This window comes from Musa acuminata, chromosome BXJ1-8, assembly GCF_036884655.1.
Source record: "Musa acuminata AAA Group cultivar baxijiao chromosome BXJ1-8, Cavendish_Baxijiao_AAA, whole genome shotgun sequence".
Lineage (NCBI taxonomy): Eukaryota > Viridiplantae > Streptophyta > Magnoliopsida > Zingiberales > Musaceae > Musa > Musa acuminata.
In genome coordinates, this window is record NC_088334.1 from 51439894 (window position 1) to 51460700 (window position 20807).

The 20807-nt window shown below is 42.6% G+C and overlaps 5 protein-coding genes across 5 annotated transcripts; 3 read left to right on the top strand and 2 right to left on the bottom strand.

The window, feature by feature from the left end:
• The first annotated feature begins 526 nt into the window (after window positions 1-526).
• Window positions 527-1747, top strand: LOC135588722 (uncharacterized). Its single transcript, XM_065080999.1, has 3 exons — window positions 527-1061; window positions 1198-1316; window positions 1472-1747. Exons 1-3 carry the CDS (start codon window positions 654-656, stop codon window positions 1617-1619), a joined length of 675 nt encoding a protein of 224 aa, XP_064937071.1. The 5' UTR covers window positions 527-653; the 3' UTR covers window positions 1620-1747.
• An 804-nt stretch (window positions 1748-2551) lies between these two features.
• On the bottom strand, window positions 2552-2965 carry LOC103995688 (uncharacterized). Its single transcript, XM_009416338.3, has one exon. It carries the CDS (start codon window positions 2963-2965, stop codon window positions 2552-2554), a length of 414 nt encoding a protein of 137 aa, XP_009414613.2.
• Window positions 2966-5640: 2675 nt separating this feature from the next.
• Window positions 5641-7892, top strand: LOC135588724 (uncharacterized). The gene is made up of 3 exons (XM_065081001.1): window positions 5641-5919; window positions 6036-6254; window positions 7686-7892. Exons 1-3 carry the CDS (start codon window positions 5743-5745, stop codon window positions 7740-7742), a joined length of 453 nt encoding a protein of 150 aa, XP_064937073.1. The 5' UTR covers window positions 5641-5742; the 3' UTR covers window positions 7743-7892.
• Window positions 7893-9014: 1122 nt separating this feature from the next.
• Window positions 9015-15498, top strand: LOC135588723 (probable methyltransferase PMT24). Its single transcript, XM_065081000.1, has 9 exons — window positions 9015-9173; window positions 9972-11064; window positions 11152-11301; window positions 11842-12112; window positions 12185-12295; window positions 12872-13046; window positions 13152-13424; window positions 14130-14324; window positions 15124-15498. Exons 2-9 carry the CDS (start codon window positions 10006-10008, stop codon window positions 15341-15343), a joined length of 2454 nt encoding a protein of 817 aa, XP_064937072.1. The 5' UTR covers window positions 9015-9173; window positions 9972-10005; the 3' UTR covers window positions 15344-15498.
• A 1125-nt stretch (window positions 15499-16623) lies between these two features.
• On the bottom strand, window positions 16624-18764 carry LOC103995686 (gibberellin 20 oxidase 2-like). The gene is made up of 3 exons (XM_009416336.3): window positions 18194-18764; window positions 17773-18094; window positions 16624-17297 (listed from the first exon to the last, which is right to left on the bottom strand). Exons 1-3 carry the CDS (start codon window positions 18739-18741, stop codon window positions 17019-17021), a joined length of 1149 nt encoding a protein of 382 aa, XP_009414611.2. The 5' UTR covers window positions 18742-18764; the 3' UTR covers window positions 16624-17018.
• Between the last annotated feature and the right edge of the window lie 2043 nt (window positions 18765-20807).

Here is a 20807-nt window from a genome sequence, read left to right on the forward strand (position 1 = left end):
ATCCTAGTGTGGGTCATGTTCAAAGTATAAAATATTCTTCTTGTGAAGATCATCCATTGTCATGTGTTAGGATCCTTTTCTGAATTTTTGAATAATGTTTATTGAGTCTGTTTAGTCCAGTTATTTATTGAGTCAATTTGGTTCAATTAGAATGAAGTAGAGATTTATTTAATATTTATTTATTATTAGAGTTCAAGACCTGATGGACTTTGGGTAGAACTTTATAAATAAGGATGTAACTGTTTCTTTTCAGCAATCTATGAAAAATATTATTCGACAAATCCTAGGAGGTCGATCCCCTCGAAACGATCGTTATCATTCTCATTTTTCCCATTTCTTCCACGATAAAACTTTAAGGTCTTATCATTTGGTATCAATAAGACTTTAGGATCTTATCACACTGATTTATCTCGAAGAGGGAGCTTATCTTAATCATGAACTAAGCGTAACAGTAAATCCATGAGCTTAGGAGAAAAGGCATAAGATGAGGCCATCCTTCTTCTCGGATGAACGTATCCAGCTCATGCTTCTTTCTCGTGAGCCTCCCAGTTCTCTTAAATGCAAACCACCACCTCCCGATCTCCCTTGCTTCCTATCCACCAAACCAATTGAGCTGCGACACTAGTTGTAGTACTGAAGAAGAGAAGGAAAGGATGGGGAGTAATGGTGGACATGGAGAGTCTTTTTTCAGGCTGCTGAGCGTCGGTGGCGGCGGCGGTGAGGGATGGCACTCCTACCGCCACTCCAGCTCCACAGAGGGTGGTTCAAGGAGGTGGGGGAGGAAGAGCCCGAGGGACAGGGAGGAGGCCACGGGGTGGTGGGGGGAGAGCGGTGGTGGTGGTATGGTGTCCAAGAAGAGGGTGATGGTGGTGATAGACAGCAGCGCAAGGGCCAAGCATGCCATGATGTGGGCCTCGACCCATGTGGCCAACAAGGGGGACCTCCTCACCCTTCTCTATGTTGTTCCTCCTGACCACCACCACCTCAGGGGTGGAGGAGAGGATGATGCTACCAACCTTGCCAACTCTCTGGCTACCCTGTGCAAAGCCTGCAAGCCTGAGGTATGATGCTCATATATCCTTCTTCCTTTGTTTGATCTCTGCGGGGGAGGTTAAAGATCATCTACCAAAAAAAGTTAACAATTGCATCTCAATTTTTTACCATTGTGTTGATGTTTTCTTTGAATCTGATGACAAGGTGGAGGTGGAAGCATTAATCATTCAGGGAGCTAAGCTGGCAACTGTGCTAAGCCAAGTGAAGAAGCTGGAGGCTTCTGTTCTGGTGTTGAGCCAATGCAAGCCTTCCCCGTTCTGCTGGTAATGTAGCTTCAGTGGAGCATATCATAGTAGACCTAACAACACAGTGACATCTCCATCAGAGTGCTTGCTATTCTTAGCACAATTCCTTCTTGTTTCTTCTATGAGGATTTGATCAGTAATGTTCTTGAAACTTTTGTCTGTGGAAATCGTAGCATGTTGAGGAGCAGCAGTGAGGAATTCGTGGAGCAGTGCATCAGCAAAGCCGATTGCTTGACGCTGGCGGTGAGGAAGCAAAGCAGAGGAGTGGGTGGGTACTTGATCAGCACAAGGTGGCAGAAGAACTTCTGGCTCTTGGCCTAAGCATATCTTAACCTCATCTCTCATCCCCATCCCTCTCTGTGGTTGCTGTAATCATCTCCAACTGCTGTAGAGCAAAGCCCTGACCTTCAGAACGTGTTACTGTTGAACTTGATGTAATGCTTGATGGATCCTTTAGCTTGACATGACACCGACATAGTTCATGTTTTCATGGAATTGTTTGATCTCACGAGATTTCTACAGGATAGGATGGATGAGCTTTTGACATTTACCCTTTCTTTTACTTCAGATATTATAAGATTGGGGTAGAATTAGACGCACATTAATGCTTCCGAATATTTTTGAGAGCCCATCATTGGGTGGATCGATATATTTCAGATCCAACTCGATACATGAATTAGCAGTCTGACACAAGCAAATCCTGCATTTCCATGTTGCAGATCTAATGCAGCGAAGAACTTGTCTTCTTTGCAGCCGCTACGTACCGAATCCAAGTGATATCCAGCCGGTCCTTTTTGTATGTCCATATGCGACGTACCGAATCCAATGTGATAGCTCAATCTCGAAAGCTGATTGTGGCGACCTGATCTTTCCGTAATCTTCTCCACAACGAAATCACGGAGACGATAAGATTGCATGGTGAGACGTGTCAATTTTAATGCTAAGTCTTAAGATCCACACTATTAATCATGAGAAACATCGACTCTTTTTGCAGAGTTGTTCTCCTCTGCAGTCAAAAGCAAAAAGACAACACGGCGTTAATCTCATCTTCGATGCGTACTCTCTGCTACGAAGGACAAGAATGAACCGTTCATCAAGATCGCTAAGCTTCCGAAATCCAAAGCCGATACGGAACAAGACAAGTGAAACCAGAGATCTTTGTACAGATGAAACGATAAGCAGTGGTGCCTCTTGGCGTGCTCTACAGATTCGTCGCAGCAGCAGCAGCAGTCGTAGAGTCACCAGCCATCGCTTCAAACACTGCTTGCGTCTGAGAGGGCCAGCGAACTGCTGCCGGCGTCGGAGGCGTCGTCGTCTTCCCGAATCGACGCGAAAGAAGGCATGGAGTACTGATCGGACATGGAGCGACGGCGCATCAGGGAAAAGAGCTTGGCGGTCTTCTTGTAGTTCCTGTACCTGATGGAAGAAGCAGGGAAGCAGCCAAGGGAGGAGAAGGCCTGATAGCTGGATGGCGAGGGGGAAGGGGAGGTGCCGGCGGCGTGCATGGATGGAGGAGGGCTTAGCTTTCGGGTTACTACGTTGGGCGATGCAGTGATCATCGTGTCATCCCCGTGCTTGGGAACACCTGGTTGGATCTCCCACTTGAACGGAATGGATCCCGGCCTCTTGAAGGAATCATCTAACCCCATCTCTCTCCCACCTTCCATGCCTCCCGTTGATGGTGCTCTCTCTCTCTCTCTCCCCTATATGTAAGGGAAGAAGACTTGGTGGTAAGTCCACAAGTGATGAGTGTATTAGACAGATTTAGGAAAGAGAAAAGAGAAATAAAGGAGAATAAAGCTTCATTGGGCGAAGACTTCGCGTGTCGACTTAGGCCGAGTCAATAAATTTAAGGAAGATGGGTTGTAGTTTCATATATATATATATATATATATATATATATATATATATATATATATTCTCAATATAATCTTTTAAATATTTTATATTTTTCTTACAATATATCGTGATTTCATAAATACCCAATAGGAAATAGAAAGAGTTTAATGTTGTGATTCGATAAACAATTATCTACTAAATATAAAAATTCATTGAATATTTATTTGTGAAAAGGATTAAAAGAATATTAATGATACAACATTTTTATCTGTTACATATTTATCGCATATCGATGTAATATATAAACTATCATATCAACTGAGCATAATAATCTATTCCGATCATGTTTTTATGTCATATAATTTAAAAATAGAATAAATAGCATATACTAACTCAAAATAATATTTTTGGTGGACTTAACACATATATAATACAAAGAAAATTATAGTCCACTTGATGATAGGGTGAGTTGCTTTCTAAGTTCAACAATGGTGTGAAATGTCAATTTAGGGAATCCAAATCGTTCCTAGTGACCAGTGGAAGCTTCACACGAATGCGCCGACCACGCTCAGTTCTTATCACTCGACAAACTCTTGGTTGAATCTTTGGTGTGAATAGATTAGCCATCCTTGGAAAAGTATTACTCCGCGTTGGAAGGAAACGCGTCTTTCGTTGTGTTCTTCCCAAACAGTACAGTGCGTAAGGCACAAACCACACAACACGATCTATCTAAAACTTCTACCACTCCTTTTTCTTTTTCTTCCTTTTATCCAAATATAATAATATTGAAATTATATCGATTATGTTGAGATGTATTGTCTTGTTTCTTCGTAAAGGATAAACGATGAAGAAGATGAGTTCTTTTATCTTATCGGCGAAGTTGATGATTCAAGATCATCATCATTCATTCGAAAAATGATAAGAAAGTATTTGAAGGAAGCAAAACAATTGTAGGACCGAAGACAACATAATCTAGTGGCTAACACTGCTAGTTTGGTTGTGTACAAATGGGAGCCACTTGGCATGCGAGGGATGATAAGAGCCATATGGAATGAGATGATTAGAGGCAGTCCTCATAAGAAGGGAGGAAGAAAAAGAAGAGGCCGATGGAGGTGCGGTTCATTACGTCTCCATCGATGGTGTAGCCACAGATGCAACATGACAACCAGCACCGCAAGCAAAAGCTTGGCCCGAAGAAGACCACCTCATGGAGAAGCTTCGCAGTTCATCATTCCTTCGCACAGCATGACAATGAACTCTTGTTGCTTCCGCTTTCTCTTGCACCTCATGGATGTCACGCGCGGGTCCACATGCATCATGAGCTCTTACAGCGGTCAGCCATGGATGAAATGAAATGAGCGGCTGCTGCGATGAAAAGAGAATAGGAATTGAGATCTAATACTTTGGAAAGAACAGTCTCTTCCTGTCGTATTGTTTTTGGTGGCTCAATCAATGATGGGTTTCTTTATTTATGTTGATACTTGTAGATCCATCTTTATCATAAAAAACCTATACATTTCTGTAGTCCAAAATTTTTAGATCAATCAAATTATCCATCGCAAAGGTTGAATCGACATAAACGTTCATCGATCGATCGATCGTTTTATCATCGATATGAATTCAGAGTATCATATAAGGTTCAACAAAGCAATCGATATTTCATGATCAAATTGTGTAGTACTACTTGTTAGTGTGAACACCTTTATGCCGTGGCCTCGGGGCCGTCGTGTCGGCAGGTCAGGTCTGGAGGAAGCTCCATCGCAGCGCCGGGAAGAGGTGACACCGTCTCGCACCTGCACACAGGTCGGGCCGGGAGCTCGGCCCGACCCCTCCGACGATCAAATTAGCGATGTGAAGAGGGTTTTGGAGGAAGAGATGCCTCCGAGTACGTTCTCCTTTTTCTTTTCCCCACTGTTCGTTTAGAACTCTGGGGTATTTATAGATGAGTTTGATGTTACCTGATGTGGCTGCTTGCAGGAGGCAGGCTGATAGCGTCTGACATGGGGTTGGCGTGGCGTGAAGAACCAAGCCTAGGTTATGTGTTAATGCCGACTTCTTCGGGCAGTGTGTTGTCTAGGCGTGGCTGACGTCATGGCGTGTCACATTGCCATTTTTACCCTTATCACTATTTGTAATAGTCGTCTTTATATCTTAAATTTTATTTATTTCATTTTCGAATATGACTAATCATTTAAGCATATAATATTTATAAAAATCCGACTAAACATTAAAATGTATGCTACTTGTGCATATTTACACATGTCGTATTCGATTATTGTATATATACTTAAATGTAGTAATCGGTAAATTGTGCATAAAAGGTTTTATACGGAGTAGAAAATTTCCTTAAGAAACAAGCAACGCAACGAAACATGACAAATTCCACGACTTGGGGTACGATCGAATGCGAGGGCGAGTGAGGTGCTGAGTCGACGTACGTCCCGTGACTAAAATCGCGACGATGTGTGTACTCTTCCCTCTCCGTGCTGTATTGTACGTCGAGCCGTTCCGGTCCGTTCCTGCTCCTCTCTCTCTCTCTCTCTCTCTCTCTCTCTGCGCGCTTGGATCGGCGGCCCGCAACTATCAACCCTGGAAGAGTGCGGGGATGGGTAACCACTTGGAGTTCTACTTTGAGGTGCTCCACATCCCCAAGCACTCCTCCCCTCAGGAAATCCGCACCGCCTACAGAGCCCTGGTCAAGAAATGGCACCCTGACAAACACCCTCCTTCCTCCCGCCCCGAAGTTGAGGCCAAGTTCAAAGCCATCTCCGAAGCCTATAAGGTGCTCCTTCCTCGCATCCTCTCTCTACTATTGCCAAATTTGTCATCTTTCTTGTCATTTTTGTGTTTCGTCCCCTCTACTGATTTAGTTCTCCTTGGGTCATACTTGATGAGCAGGACAACAGAGCAATGGTTGGAGCGGAATCACCTGGACACCGAAGCCAGGAGCTGCAGAGACTGCGGAGAACGAGTCGTTCAGGAAGGGAGTTCAAGGATGCCTACTGGTGGACCAAGGCCGCCGTCTGTCGAGAGGAAGCTTGGATGCACGCTCGAGGAGCTCTGCCGCGGCTGCAAGAAGGAGGTCAAGTTCACGAGGGACATCGTCACCAACAATGGGTATACGCTCTGCTCTGCGATTTTGTTCTTATTTGTCGAGGAATTGCTGTGTGTTCAATACGAAGTAGAAATTGGAAAGATGCTAATTTTCACTGGCAGAAAACTATTCATAACAGCCAGCCTTAAGACATATATGATATTGAAAAGTGAATATTCTATCATTTTTATTCACTTGACAACTTTTTTCTATTTTCCTGCTCCGGGCAATCAAATGTTTCTGAAAACCATAGTGTATGAACAGATCAAGCAATTCTGAGGGCCTAGGAAATTTCAATGCCTATGTGGTAGGATAAGTGTATAAACAAGGTAAATCATCTTCATTTAGAAGGTTCTACAAACGTTAGAAATGGTTAGGTCTTGAAGGAAAGTGGAGAAAACATGATGTGAAACAAGTAGATTACTTTGAGAGAAAAGTTCAAAGAAGTGGCTTTATGGTGACACATTTCATAAGGGGAAATTTGTTGGAATTGGTAGAACTAGATTGTCTTAGTTCCGCAGCTGATGCCCGGAAGTGGAACTAATTTTCAATCAATAAATTCTTTAACATCGTGCGTAGTTACCTGTTTGTCAAATAGTTGTATAAGATTGCCCGTTTCAATCCCTCGACACACATAATTTGTGTTTTAATCAGAAACATCAGCATGTTCGATCGTTGAGTGGTCCCACAAATGTAACATATAATCAAAAGTAAATCTTATCTGTGCAGTTTAGGAAGATTAACTATTCTTTTCAGTTCAATATTACTTGTTACACAGAGCTTGGGTATCATATCTTTACAAAGTATTCAAAATTACAAAGTTCTTAGTCTACTTTGACCTGCACCTTCTAGTTTCTTAACCAATCAAGCATCTTACCGGTCTGTGGTCCATCATACTTATATTTGTTCTCCCCTATAATTTATATGAGCTCAGCAGCGTTCCTAACCTCTTAGATCTTATGGCACCAGATGAATTGGCTTGGGCCTACTGTATTGTGTAAGCTTGAAGGGTCTGCTTTACCGTCCGCAAGATCATTAAATTGGTACCCACATGCTGAAAACATGGAGTTGGTATCCAATTGTTTGTTCTGTGTCTTATCCACTGAGTGGTCCTGTGATTTGTTGGTTGGATCCCAGGAGTCGTGATTTCAAACATCTGGCTCCATGTAAAGATTATTTCACTTCTATCTGAAAGTCTTAGTCAAAGATCTTGAAAGTTGTCCACATTTATTTCTCCGATATTTTCCTCGGTGACAAGAATGCAAATGCACCAAATACTTGGAAAACTTTTTCTGGTTAGGTATGAACTTTATACTATATCTTCTTCTACTTTGCTACCTGCAGCTTTGATCACCTGGATCTTCAAGATTCTAGCATTCTCTGACAGTATCTTGATTTGAGTGTTAACATGAATGTCAAACCTTCTCTGAGCCTTCTATTTTTCCTGTTGGCAGATTAATTGTTCCAAACAATCTGGATCAAGCCAGGATGGAAGAAAGGAACAAAGATAACATTTGAAGGCAAGGGGGATGAGCGACCAGGAAGCTTCCCTGCCGACATAGTCTTTGTAATATCAGAAAAGGAGCACCCCAATTTCAAGAGGGTAGGCAATGACTTGGTTCTGAAAGCAGAGGTTCCTTTGGTGAATGCTCTTACAGGATGGTCATTCTCTTTCTGCCTTCCCACTGGGGAAAAGATGAGCTGCTCTTTCCAGGATGAGATCATTTATCCACTTTGTAAGAGGTAATCTATGAATAAAGTTCCACATCGTTTTCCCAAAGCAATTAAGCGTTGAGCAGCGATCAAGTATCATGGAGCTCCTGAAGGGTGGCACCTGAACTCAAACTTTAGATATGTTCTTCCTCCCACTTTCATCCTGTCGTAAATATATGAATCTTGTTCATAAATGTTTTCATGCATATAGAGATGATGGCCATGTAAAGGTGGTAAAGGCACTTGGCTGCATGTAGGACCGTTCCACATTCCAAGAATTCAGTACTCAGTACTCCTTAGCTGAAACCATGGAGATATCTCTTGCTCTAGGTTATTGAGTGCTTGATGAACCACTCAAACCATATTGATGATGTTTTGTAGCCATCTCTTTCCTGTGGCACAAGAACATCTGCATCCTAGCTTGATGCCTCAGTCATGATGCTTTCCCCTGTTGGTGAGCTCTGTTCAATTCTTTCCATGGGAGGAATGTCTGCATTTCTTGTCTTTGGATCCAAATGTGCTGCTTTTCTCCTCTGTTCCTTTTGCAATTGTCCATGTGATGGCCTAAGCACCTGAAGCAACCCACCAAAAGCAATAACCTTACCACTGAGCTAAAGTATACAAAAGATATGAAACTCTTTGGAACTACTAGAAACTTTACCTCTATACTTTCCATAAGCCCAATATAGTAGATGAAAAAAAGAGGTATTAATGTAACCAACCATATGCTGTTATATTCACAAAAACATATAACAGTTGAGAAGGCGTTATAACAATATGTCGGTTGTTATATTGAAACAGTGTTTGTCGGTGAAGCCTTCTCCTTCACCGCCTAATACATCATTTAGTTTAAGCGGAAGCAGAATCGTAATTAAATAAGACATGGGCATAATTATAAAGAGAGTCGCTTCGTGGCCCGACAACAGTCGCGACTTAGGATCCGACGGACGATGTTGACGAGGCCGATCCCACCACCCACCTTCTCGGTTCTTTGTCGTGCGCCACGGTGGCCTGTCGGGGCGCAAGTGGTCGCTTGAATCGGAACTTTGGGCAGCAGTCCTGGCATTAGAACAAGGATCTCACCTCACTCCCACTCGGCGCTCGCTTGCTTCCTCCTATAAAGCCGGCTTGCTCTTTCTTCCGTCTCCGTCTCATCTCGAAGCCGTCGACCGAGGGTGAAAGCCCTCGCCAGTCCGCTTAGTTCGGTAGAGATCTCCGGCCGGAGAGAGGTACTCGTGGATATCCTGCTTTTGCTACCCACGATTTCGTTTCCGTGCCATTTTCATTTTTTTTTTTTTGTGCTCTGGTCATCTTCATTGTAGATCTTTCCCTTTGCTCCTTTTCTCTTTTTCGTTTCGTTTTTCTTTCTCTTTTTTAGCTTGGTGTTTCTTTAGATCTGGCACGGATAATTGGCTATTTAAGTAAGATGCGAATCTTTTATCTGATATATCCAGCGTACTCTTATCCGCGTTGATTGATGTAGATTTGTTAGTTAGCTCTCAACAAATGGGTTCGTTAATCATCAGTAATTATCTGGGAGTTCTCCAATTTGGATCTGCAACCTGTTCTAGAGATGAGACTCTAGAAAATTTGTCTTTTGGTCTTGAATGTTCTTATTGAGATGCTGAAGTGAAAATTTCTCAGATCTGTGAGTCGGTAACTTTAATCGGCCTCTCTTGCCTTTTTGTCGTCTAGAGGAGGTATTTTTAGAATAATTTATGACGATTATATACATGTTTCATTGGTTACTTACTAGCTGACTTACTGATCTGTAGTCATAAAGTGATGCTTCTATGAATGTTAGTATTGCCGTCACTTCTTTCTGGTTTGATCATCTATAAGTTGTGGCTTTGGTAAAAGCTTAACAAACATTTTGGTCTAAATTTTTGCAGTAGACAAATGAATACCATAATTTCTCTTTATTGTCCTTTTCATGTACAAAATCTTTTCTTAATGTACCGAATGAGACATTTTGGTTTGGTATATTGCTAAAGAATGACCAATGAAAAATCAATTGGTGTTCGCAGACAAAATATTTGGATAAATTTACATGCAACAAACATGGCATTTGGGAGAAGCTCAAGGTTGGATGGCAGGGGGACATCCTCATTATGCTCGACAACTACAATTGTTGTGTTTGTCGCCCTTTGCTTAGTTGGAGTATGGATGATGACATCCTCAACGGTCATTCCTGTGGAGATGGCCGATACCCAATCTGAGACTAATGACAAAGTTGCTAAGTCCGATTCTAGGTCATTTGAGAATCGTTCGGGCGATGTCACCAATGATTCAACAAGCAGTGATGGCAATGACAATGAAAACAATGTTCCAAATGAAGCCTATTCTGCATCAGATAAAACAGCTGAAGTGCCAGTAGAGAAAACCAAAGTGAAGGATCTTCCAAAGGGAAGCAATGATTCTAAAAATGAGTTGGAAGATACTTCAAAAACTGGTACCTTTAGTGATGTCGATGGAGAAGGAGGAGGAGAAACAATCAAGGAGGCTGGAGACGTGGATCAGGAGATTGACACAGGTGACCAGGCAGATCGTCAAGACCAGAACATAGAGGACAGATCAAAGGAAGCTGAAAATGATGATGATACTAAAACGGATAAGAAATCAGAACAAGATGAGGTATCAGATGGCGGCAAAAATAAGGATGAAAACAATGAAGGTCCGGTAGAGGAGAAATTGGAGCAAAATGGAGACAAGAATACACCACAAGACTTCGACGACGGAAACAAAGAGGGGGATCAACCAAAGGACACAGGTGGCAATGAGGTCTTCCCATCTGGGGCCCAGTCAGAGCTTTTAAATGAAACCAATACCCAGAATGGTGCATGGTCTAGCCAGGCAGCAGAATCAAAGAACGAGAAGGAAGTGCAAATATTATCTTCACCCGACGGCCAAAATTTTGATTCCACCTGGAAACTCTGTAATGTCACTACTGGAGAAGATTACATTCCTTGTCTTGACAATGTGGCAGCCATTAAGAAGCTACACTTCACTGGGCATTATGAACATAGAGAGAGGCACTGCCCTGAAGAGCCACCAACCTGCCTTGTTCCTCTGCCAGATGGATACAGACTACCAGTGAGGTGGCCCAACAGTCGGGAAAAGGTATTCGTGTAGCCATTATTCTTTTTTCTGTCTATTAACTTCTTTCCATTGTAATCTTTGGTTTCCTTGCTTTATGGTTTGCCGCAGATATGGTACAACAATGTGCCACGTACCAAGCTTGCAGAAGTGAAAGGACACCAAAATTGGGTGAAAGTTTCTGGAGAATATATCAATTTTCCAGGAGGCGGAACTCAGTTTATACATGGTGCACTTCATTATATTGATTTCATCCAGGAGGTACACAAGTTTTATTTCCCAGTTTGGCCTTCATCAATACTAATATTACTCACCGTCCTGAGTGCTTGTTAATTTAATCCACTGGAATAGTCATACCTGTTTCCTGGTTGAACTTTTTCTCAGGTAATAACTTATCCTCTACTCTGCACTCCTTGTCACTATTAACCCTGCCAGTTCTGGTTGTTGAGACAATCCAAGTCACTCATACTGTTGTTTCTTGTGCTATTCCATTGACCTATTGGATTGTGCATGATGCATAATTTTGAATTTGAGACTTCTCTTGCAGATTCCTGCAGTTAATTCATGCTTGTTTCTTATTTGCTTACACTTGCTTAGTAACTTCACATGGAATTATTAGGAGATAATAAAATGGAGTTGGATGTAAAAGTTCTGGATTTTTTTTCTTATTTCCTGCTATCTAGATTCCAGTAAGGTATAACTGTTTGTTAGGTTTTCTGGTTTTCTTACTGACTAGATTAGGTATTTGATGGAAACAATCTTCCTGAACACTATTCAATTTTCTTTTGAGAATAATTGCAGTCATTGCCTGATATAGCATGGGGAAAACGGAGCCGTGTTGTGCTGGATGTTGGCTGTGGAGTGGCTAGTTTTGGTGGTTATCTCTTTGATAGAGATGTTCTGACCATGTCATTTGCACCCAAAGATGAGCATGAGGCGCAAGTGCAATTTGCTCTTGAGAGAGGCATTCCAGCTATATCAGCAGTCATGGGTAGCAAAAGACTTCCTTTCCCTAGTAAGGTCTTTGATGTTGTTCATTGTGCCCGGTGCAGAGTGCCATGGCATATTGAAGGTACTTGTGTTGATTAAGCTTGTTCTTTCTCTTATGCCATTGGATCTTTGATCTAAAAGTTGAGACCTATAGGTGGTATGCTTTTGTTGGAGCTGAATCGGTTGCTGCGTCCTGGTGGTTACTTTGTCTGGTCAGCAACTCCAGTTTACCGAACTGATCCAGAAGATGTTGGGATCTGGAAAGGTAGAAATCGTGGCTTATATTTATTCTAAGTTTGAAATAGGTTCAAAGGAAGGGCCTATATTGTTTGATTAGTAATCTCAAGGAATATTGCCAAATTATCTATGCCTTGCATTTTAAGTAATCAAATGACAGCTAGATTGAGTTAACAAATTTTCTGTATATTTCCTTATATCATAAATTTAACTCCTGAATTATCACAGTCTACATTGCATAAATTAGGGATTGATTGCACAATGCTGATGATACCTCATATCCATCTCTCTGGTAAACTATTTTAAGAAAATGTTTTTTGTGATCTTCTGCCTGAAAAAAAAAAAAGAACTGTGTTCTAGCATTTCACAAAGTGGAAGTTCCCTGTACTACCGACTTCTTTATCTTCTACTAGTATATGTTTTAATTGTTCAAACTATGAAAAATCACTTACATGGTGATATAATAGGCTTCAGCTAGTCATTTCTGTTTCACTTGTTGATGAAGTAGATATATAAAGGCAAACAGTCACCTGGCTTGTCTCTTAGTATATGTGTCAACAAAGTAAATAGGTTTAAACTGTCCTAACCCTCTTTTGGATGCCAGCCATGACTGCACTGACAACATCTATGTGCTGGGAGATGGTCAATAAAACAAGTGATGAACTGAACCAAGTTGGTTTAGCTATCTATAGAAAACCTATTGACAATAGATGCTACGAGAAAAGATCAGAAGATAATCCACGACTTTGCCAAGAATCCGATGATGCAGATGCAGCATGGTATGCTTTTTATTTTGGAGGGAGGGGCTGGGGATCCTTTACTTGTTTGGTTTCATCTATATGAAGTATGTATGTGCAGTTTTGGTGACATCTGCTGGCATGCAGGAATGTTCCACTCCAAGCATGTATGCACAAGGTGCCTCTAGATTCAGCTAGTCATGGGAGGATGTGGCCTGAGCAGTGGCCACAAAGGTTGGAGAAGGTTCCTCACTGGCTAAACAATTCTCAACCTGGGGTTTATGGTAAACCTGCACCAGAAGACTTTGTAGCAGACTATGAGCACTGGAAACGGGTTGTTAGCAAATCATATGTCGGTGGAATGGGAATTAACTGGTCTACTGTGAGAAATGTCATGGACATGAGATCTGTATATGGAGGGTAAGCACATGCTTATTTGTATTCTAGTTTAGCTTTGACAGGCATTATTCTTTTCCTGCTACAAGTTCTATATTTATTTATGAAATTCAAGTCGATTGTTGATCTTATCAACATAGGTGCAAACAACAGTGCAAATATTTTACAGTTTGCTTCACAACGACTGAGATTTCTGGTAGAAATTATTTAGTTGCATTTGATACGTGAGTTTTCTTCGATTGTGAGGATGCATGACAAAGCAGGATGTTTTAGGGTAACATGGTCTGGTTAAAACCGATATTCTAGTATATTAATCTAAGTTGAAATTCATTGCCTATCAATGACCCATAAATCTTTGCATAGGTTAATTCTTCTAGAAAGTTCTACCATTGTTGTTATAATTTTTCATGTTGATTTGGTTGTTTAAGGCAGGTTCTTTCTTTCAAATGCTCAGCAACCCTATATGTTTAGAAACATGGCATGAATTCCTCATATTATGTTTTCTTCTCATATTTCCTGAATGTCTTCTCAAATTTTGGACTGTGCTTTATTCCATTTTCTAATGCATCCGTAGGCCTCACAGCAAATTGCAATGTATCACATTTTTTGTGTTTCCTATTAAAATTTGAACTTTTTTTTTTTTCAAATTTTGGCAAGATATTATGCCTTAACATGCTTTCCTACATCTTCAGCTTATATCAATGCATTAATTTCTGTTGTCGTTTTCAGCTTTGCTGCAGCTTTGCGAGATATGAAGGTCTGGGTGATGAATATTGTCTCAATCGATTCACCAGATACACTCCCTGTTATTTATGAGAGGGGCTTGTTTGGAATGTATCATGATTGGTGTGAATCATTCAGCACCTACCCAAGAACATATGATCTTCTCCATGCCGACCATTTATTCTCTAAAATAAAGAAGAGGTACGAAAATTTCTTTTGCACTTCTTTGAATATGGATATTACTTATTTTATCTTTCTAGATGCTTGAACTATTTTTGTCTCTGTGGCATTCATCTTGTTGTTCATCTTAAAAGTTATTTTTTTTTTTATGCACGTGGATGAAAGATGATATATATGTAGACTTGAAGCGGATAGGATCTTCCTGTAAGTTAGATCTAACTGTAAAAATTACAGGTAAGTGTAACTGTAAATTTAAAACCACTAAATTGAAATGATGCAAAATGAGATTTAAGCTTGCTCATAAGTTACATCTAATCATTCAGCTCATCCTATAATTCACAGTAATCCTTGCAGTGGTTAGAAATCTCTCTCCTTGTCCATAGTTTCTGATGAATGAACTCTGGAGTTGTGAAAGTTCTGGACAAGTTAAAGAGGGCCTAAACTAATGTATGTTAATTTTATTAGGGCTTTTTTTTTTATGACCTTAGTGAGTTTTGATATTTAGGCATATACTTTAACCCGGATAGTAACCTTTTTCTGATCATACTGATAATATTTGACTTACAACTATGGCATCTGGATGATCAGCTAACCCTAAATATAATTTTAAACAAAACTAAACATTCATAATAGTGATTATCGCGTAATTAGATTCGGAGAAATAAGATGCTTTATTAAAATTTTCTTCTCTAAAAGTTGGATGCATTCTAATCTAAAGGATTCCATCAGATGTGCTTGTGTGGTATCATAGACATTTTCATCCAAAATTCACCCAATAATTCCAATTACCAATCATGGTTCTGTCACATTTCCATTTTAGGTGCCAACTACGGCCTGTAATTGTTGAGGTCGACCGGATAACAAGGCCGGGAGGAAAGCTGATCGTGAGGGACGATGTTAACACAATCAGTGAAATAGAGACCACGGTTAAGTCTCTGCAATGGGAGATCCGGTTGACATATTCGAAGGACAATGAAGGCTTGTTGTGTGCCGAGAAGACAATGTGGCGGCCAAAACAGGTCGAGACGAGTATGCCGTAGAGAGTAGGTGTATGAATGCTGCCATTTCTGAGGGAGATGGGTATGGTATGGTTTTTGTCGTTATTTACATTTTCAAGAAGGGGAAAGAAAAAGTTGTGCAAGTTACTAATTTCATAATTAATTCTTCTCGAGGTCAAAGAAATTGTTCTGCTAGAGATTATCGAAGTGCCATTCTCATGTCGAGATGAATTGCCTTTAGATCTGAAGAGTCATATACATCCCACTCTCCTCTTTCCCTTCCTCCTATATATATATATATTTGATATCTTGTTTAAAAGGAAGAATGAGTCAATTATTGTATTTTTTTCTCCTTTTATTGCTCATAAAATGCATTACCCACGAATGGGACGTGTTTTTGAGAGCTAATTATAGATTATTTTATATAGTTTGTTATCTTTAGTATTTAGATCTTTATATTTTAAAAAATTATATTGATATTTCTATAATTACAAAAATGAATATCTATGTTCATTTATCCTAATGTGATCGATTTTATCAATAGAAATATGAAGATAAAAAATAAAAAAATAATTTTAATATTTTAGTTGGTGATGATGGACGATAACGTCATTGGGGTCATAAGTGATTATTATGAATAAGGAAAGTGGCACCGAGAGGTGAGGGTTGTTTTGTATCGGTGCTGATGCAATGGTTGAGCGATGTTACTCTTGCATTTGTGTCGATATTGATGTAGTGGCTAAGTGATGTCGCTCTTACATCTGCAACAGCGTTAATGCAGATGTCGAGCGGTATTGCTCAACAACTATATTAATACCGATGTAGATGCAGAGCGACAAAAGGGTCGCTCACAACTATGTCTATGTCAATAGAGTAGCTCTCACCTCTTGTTATAATTCTTCTTATTCACAACAGCCATCCGTAGCTTCTAGTAATATTGTCGTCGGTCATCATCAATTGAAACATTAAAATTATCTTTTTACATTTTATTTTCTTATTTTCATTAATAAAATTGATGATGTTAAGATAAATGAACATAGATGTTTCACTTTCGTAATTATTGGAGTATCAATATAATATTTTAAAATATAAAAATCGAGACACTAAAGATAATTAATTACAGACGATAATATGTTTTTAACGTGCAAAATGTAATGCAAAGTGAGCAAAGAGGCTGGAAAATTAATGAAGCAGGGTAAAGGCAAGGCATGGCAAAGGCCAAAAGGAGCTGACCTCACCCACCTTTCTCTTGGGCCAGCAGCCACTGCTGGCCTCTGGCTGCTGGCCTCCTACACTTGCCTCCAAAACCTACAGCATCAGCTTCTCCCCTCCGGGCGCCCAACCTCGCACAAGAACACTACAATGGAGGCAGTACACGAAGCCCTTTTGGAGTCTGCAGCATGTTGACCGCTAGAATACGGCACAGTGCCCCGTCCCACTTGAGACACTTGTTACTGCCGTGCCCACCATGGAGTTCGCTACGTCGTCGCTTATCAGATACCGGATCTGCTCCTGCAACTTCATGTGTTGGTCGCTTGTCCTTTGTGCCGCCATCACGTCCACCTCTCCTCTTCCCACCTTGCAAATTCAACTCCTAACTCGAGATCCACGAACCAGTCCTAAAATGGAGACGATCGATGAACTAGAACGCATGGCGTCTATAGATTATTCGGTCTGTTGTGAGTTACAGTGGGTGGATGAGGGAGAAGGGGGATGATCAGGTGGACCGGAGAGGGGATGGGGAAGAGGAGGAGAGAAGCCAGTCGGTGAAGCTGTGGAGCGTCTTAATGTCGGCCCGGTAGTGGCGCTGCGTGAACTCCAACAGCTCGGCCCACGTGAAGTCCGGGTACAGCCTCGCGCCGCCGAGCTCCCCCGGCGGCGGCCGGACCACGCGGTCCTCCCTGGGGCAGAGGAAGAAGGCCAGCGACTTTCGTTGCCGGCGTCTGTTCACCACGGCCCGGTGCAGGCAGCTTTTGTACCTCCCGTTGGACAGTGCCTTGGTTCCCAAACAAAACCAAAATCAAAGGCACAGAAGCTATCAGAAATTGCAGGTGATTTCACTGTTGTAATAAGACAATGCAGATCTGTTTCTTTCTGCAAGATGACAAACCAGACAACCATGCTCCTGAATCTTTACATCTTGTGTGTCCTCTCATCTCTCTTTTAGTGGATTACTTTGCGGAAGAGTTAGTCAGAATATTGAAGATGATGAGCTTGTGGCTGACATGATATGGCATGCAGCAAATCATCCTAAATATTGCTGCTAAATCTTAGATTTGATGCACTTCACCGACATGCCATACATGGATTCACTTCATCAAGGAAATTAAGGTTCCCAGCAGTGGAATTGTCTTCCAAGTACGTAATCTCAGTTTTGCAGTGTCTAAATTACCGAACATTTTATGTTGCATGTACACCTAATAGAAAGAGAACTTTTGAGTAATCAGTAGGCGCAGAGACAGCTCACGTACCATGAACGTATCACCGATGTTGATCACAAGGGCGTCGCGAATAGGCCGGACGGACCGCCATCTGTTGCCGTCGAACACCTCGAGCCCGTCCACTTGGTCCTGTCGAAGAATGGTGAGCGAGGTGGGATCGCAGTGTGGGCCGGTGCCGAGCGTCAGCTCCGGCTCCGGACATGGAGGGTAGTAGTTGCATCTCATTATCGACCGACTGTCCTCGAAGAAGTCTCTGTAGTGGGTTCTGTCCACTCCCAGGCTCATCGCCAGGAGCTCCATGATCACCAGAGATAGCTTCTCCATGGCCTCGCAGTATCTCTGGAAGACCAACCTAATCACGCACCGAAGAGGTTAGAATGCGACGTGAATGGCAATGCCAGTCCCTTTGGGTCTCGATGCATGTCGATTGTAGGGTAATCTAATGGCTCACCCCATCCTCTGGAAATCATTGCCTAAGGTGGACGTGAAGTAGTCGATAACGACGCGGTCGTCGCCGGCCTCATGATAGCCGAAGGAGAGGGTCTCCTTCCAGGGCAGCTCCGAGGAGAAGCGGTCGGCGTGAGCGCCGACGTAGCCCCACATGCTTCCGGGCTTCCTCCGGGCGCGTAACTTGTGGCAGAGCGGGAGCCCGAAGAACTCGTCCATGCAGCCAAGCGCGTCCCGGCCGAGCGACGCGTCCACGCCGTGGTTGGCGACTTGGAAGAAGCCGTGGGTGGAGCAGGCGGCCCTGACGCAGTCGACCGCCCGCGCCGTGGACGCTTCGTCGCCACGAAGAAAGCCATCGAGGTCTACGACAGGGGAGTCCAGCTCCTCGATGGCCGTCGGCCTGTCGCACTGAGGCCAGATGAAGGCCTTGGGGATGGTGGCTTGGTTCGGGAGGAGCGCAGAGCTGAAGACGACGCCGCCGGAGCCGGCTTCTCTCTCTTTATCGAGGGCCAAGGAAGGGCGCAGGACAACGGAGGTGGGGTTGCAGTCCATTGGGGAGGACACACCAGGGATTAGACCGCGTGTGGAGGGTGAGTGTGGGGGAAGGACAAGTGCAGGAGAGGAGACAAGAAGGAGATGAAGGAAGGAGGGGTGGGGTGGGGTGGGGTATTTGTAATGGAGGCAAGTGGAGAAGAAGACAAAGGAGGTGATAAAGGGTCGGCACTTGGTTTGGAAAGCATAGATTGGAAGGCAGTGCAGGGTTGGGAGGAGAAGGGGGAGTGGGAGGTGGGAAGGAAGAAAGGCCAATGCCGCCCATTGGTAAGGCCGAAGAGATCCGAGGGTTGGAGTCTTTTGGCAGGCAAACCAACAGCTGAAACAAAAGTGACGCCCCGCTCACAAGTCTCTAACGCCACATACAACACACACACACACTGTACATCAAGATCTTATGGCACCTACTGATGATAATATTACTACTAGAGGATCAAAATATGGAATCTTATCGACTCATGTAAAGCGACTCCCTTCGCATAATCTTATCCATAAGCTATATATGTTTGCAGAGCCATTGTTAACTTACCTGCCTCGTGATTGGTGGAGATGATGTCCCGTTTGGCATGATATTTTTGATCCGATGACCCAATCGAATCGTTTGGCATCATTTAAGTCAACTTTAAGTTGACCTAAACGTAAGGCAGACAGTTTGGTTCCCTTCAGTTGTCGGATATCATGTTAGAACAATCATTCAAAATAGCTCATAGTTGAGTTGAAATCAACTTTCTGCAAACCCTAGTCAAATCAATCCGTCCTCAATCATATAAAACCCTGGCTGGGTTAGCATCCCAGGGAAGAATCTGCAAAGTCAAGTACACAGCACTGGAAACCAAGATCAACTATGTCGAGCATGATTTATACCGCTAAAAGACATGGAGAAATCAAGTGACTTCCTCCTCGATCGCCATGCATGGCTCTTCGTGGTGCTCTCTCTCGCACCCACCATACCTGGCAGCTGTTGGCTTCTTGCTGCCTTGTTTGGTGAGATCCCAACTCGGAGCTTTAGCTTGCAATCACGACGACGACACATAAACTCATATCCTAAGATGAGTTTGTTTGTGGTGCCTCACGAATTGTTCTTGCCGAATAGAGACAAAGGGCCATCAGATTCCCATGTTGTGAGCTGATTGATGCACACAGCTCGTCGTGGGACTTGCGTCCGTAAACCTTTTGTGAAGACGAGGGCGTAGCCATCTGATGCGACCGCCGCGCTTGTCGGACCCTCGTAAAGTTTCCTCCGCCCATCAATGCCAAGTCTTGCCCTCTGTCCTCCGTTGCAGAGTCGGCTTGTCCTTCACGAACCTCTCTGCTCCTCGCTTTTCTCCTCCTTTTTCGCTTTTGTCCTCGATTCAGACATATCTTCCTCGTCTCGAACAGCTCTTCCATAATGATGGAGGTGGTGGTGGCTGTTCCTCGAGGTAAAAGAGTGCCTGCAGAGAGATGGACGGCAATAGTGGGATGCATGCTCGTTCCTTTTTATCGTTTCCGATCGGTGTGCCAGTAGCGTCGCGTGCAGTGGGACGGAATTGGCTTCTTTGTCGGCTTCACGGACGCCGGTGATTGAAGTCATCTCTTTCGCCGCTGCGCAGACACTTCTTCGAAGACTGCCAGTATGCACTGTTTAGGAGCTTTAACTTGCTGTTGATAGCATAGAGTACCATGAGAGGTTGATGTGCTTCTGTTTGTACCTTTTGTCTTACCAATGGGTGTGTAAAATCTGCACATCGTCCTTTTCTGCAAAGATCATTTAGAACTAAAGATAGAGGAGGAAGATGCATTCATATCTCCTGCCTGAGGACAATGGAGAGAGCTTGCCACAGCATCACCTGGAGAGGAAAGAACAGGACTACAAAATGAGCTTCTCAAGATTAATACACGCAGTCTTATCCCTTCAAACAAAGCGATCACTATGAATTCAGACAAATCATACAAAATATTCTATTTCTTTCTTCCCACCCTTTTCGTTTTCATGGAGAACAATTGAACTCTGCCTTTGGCAGTAAACCATATGAGTGGTCTGCTTCAATCTCACTGTTTTCACTCCACTGACAAGAAGTATAAGT

What these genes read in the sequence shown, in the direction of transcription:
- LOC135588723 (XM_065081000.1), top strand. Translation starts at nt 10,006, where the DNA reads ATGGCATTTGGGAGAAGCTCAAGGTTGGATGGCAGGGGGACATCCTCA. An exon ending in ATGAGATCTGTATATGGAGG is followed by an intron (nt 13,425 to 14,129) that starts GTAAGCACATGC and finishes TGTCGTTTTCAG; the next exon opens with CTTTGCTGCAGCTTTGCGAG. An exon ending in TTCTCTAAAATAAAGAAGAG is followed by an intron (nt 14,325 to 15,123) that starts GTACGAAAATTT and finishes TTTCCATTTTAG; the next exon opens with GTGCCAACTACGGCCTGTAA.
- LOC103995686 (XM_009416336.3), bottom strand. Translation starts at nt 18,741, where the DNA reads ATGGACTGCAACCCCACCTCCGTTGTCCTGCGCCCTTCCTTGGCCCTC. An exon ending in AATGATTTCCAGAGGATGGG is followed by an intron (nt 18,095 to 18,193) that starts GTGAGCCATTAG and finishes GTGCGTGATTAG; the next exon opens with GTTGGTCTTCCAGAGATACT. An exon ending in ACATCGGTGATACGTTCATG is followed by an intron (nt 17,298 to 17,772) that starts GTACGTGAGCTG and finishes TTGGGAACCAAG; the next exon opens with GCACTGTCCAACGGGAGGTA.
- LOC135588724 (XM_065081001.1), top strand. Translation starts at nt 5,743, where the DNA reads ATGGGTAACCACTTGGAGTTCTACTTTGAGGTGCTCCACATCCCCAAG. An exon ending in CCATCTCCGAAGCCTATAAG is followed by an intron (nt 5,920 to 6,035) that starts GTGCTCCTTCCT and finishes CTTGATGAGCAG; the next exon opens with GACAACAGAGCAATGGTTGG. An exon ending in GACATCGTCACCAACAATGG is followed by an intron (nt 6,255 to 7,685) that starts GTATACGCTCTG and finishes TCCTGTTGGCAG; the next exon opens with ATTAATTGTTCCAAACAATC.
- LOC103995688 (XM_009416338.3), bottom strand. Translation starts at nt 2,965, where the DNA reads ATGGAAGGTGGGAGAGAGATGGGGTTAGATGATTCCTTCAAGAGGCCG.
- LOC135588722 (XM_065080999.1), top strand. Translation starts at nt 654, where the DNA reads ATGGGGAGTAATGGTGGACATGGAGAGTCTTTTTTCAGGCTGCTGAGC. An exon ending in GCAAAGCCTGCAAGCCTGAG is followed by an intron (nt 1,062 to 1,197) that starts GTATGATGCTCA and finishes TCTGATGACAAG; the next exon opens with GTGGAGGTGGAAGCATTAAT. An exon ending in AAGCCTTCCCCGTTCTGCTG is followed by an intron (nt 1,317 to 1,471) that starts GTAATGTAGCTT and finishes TGGAAATCGTAG; the next exon opens with CATGTTGAGGAGCAGCAGTG.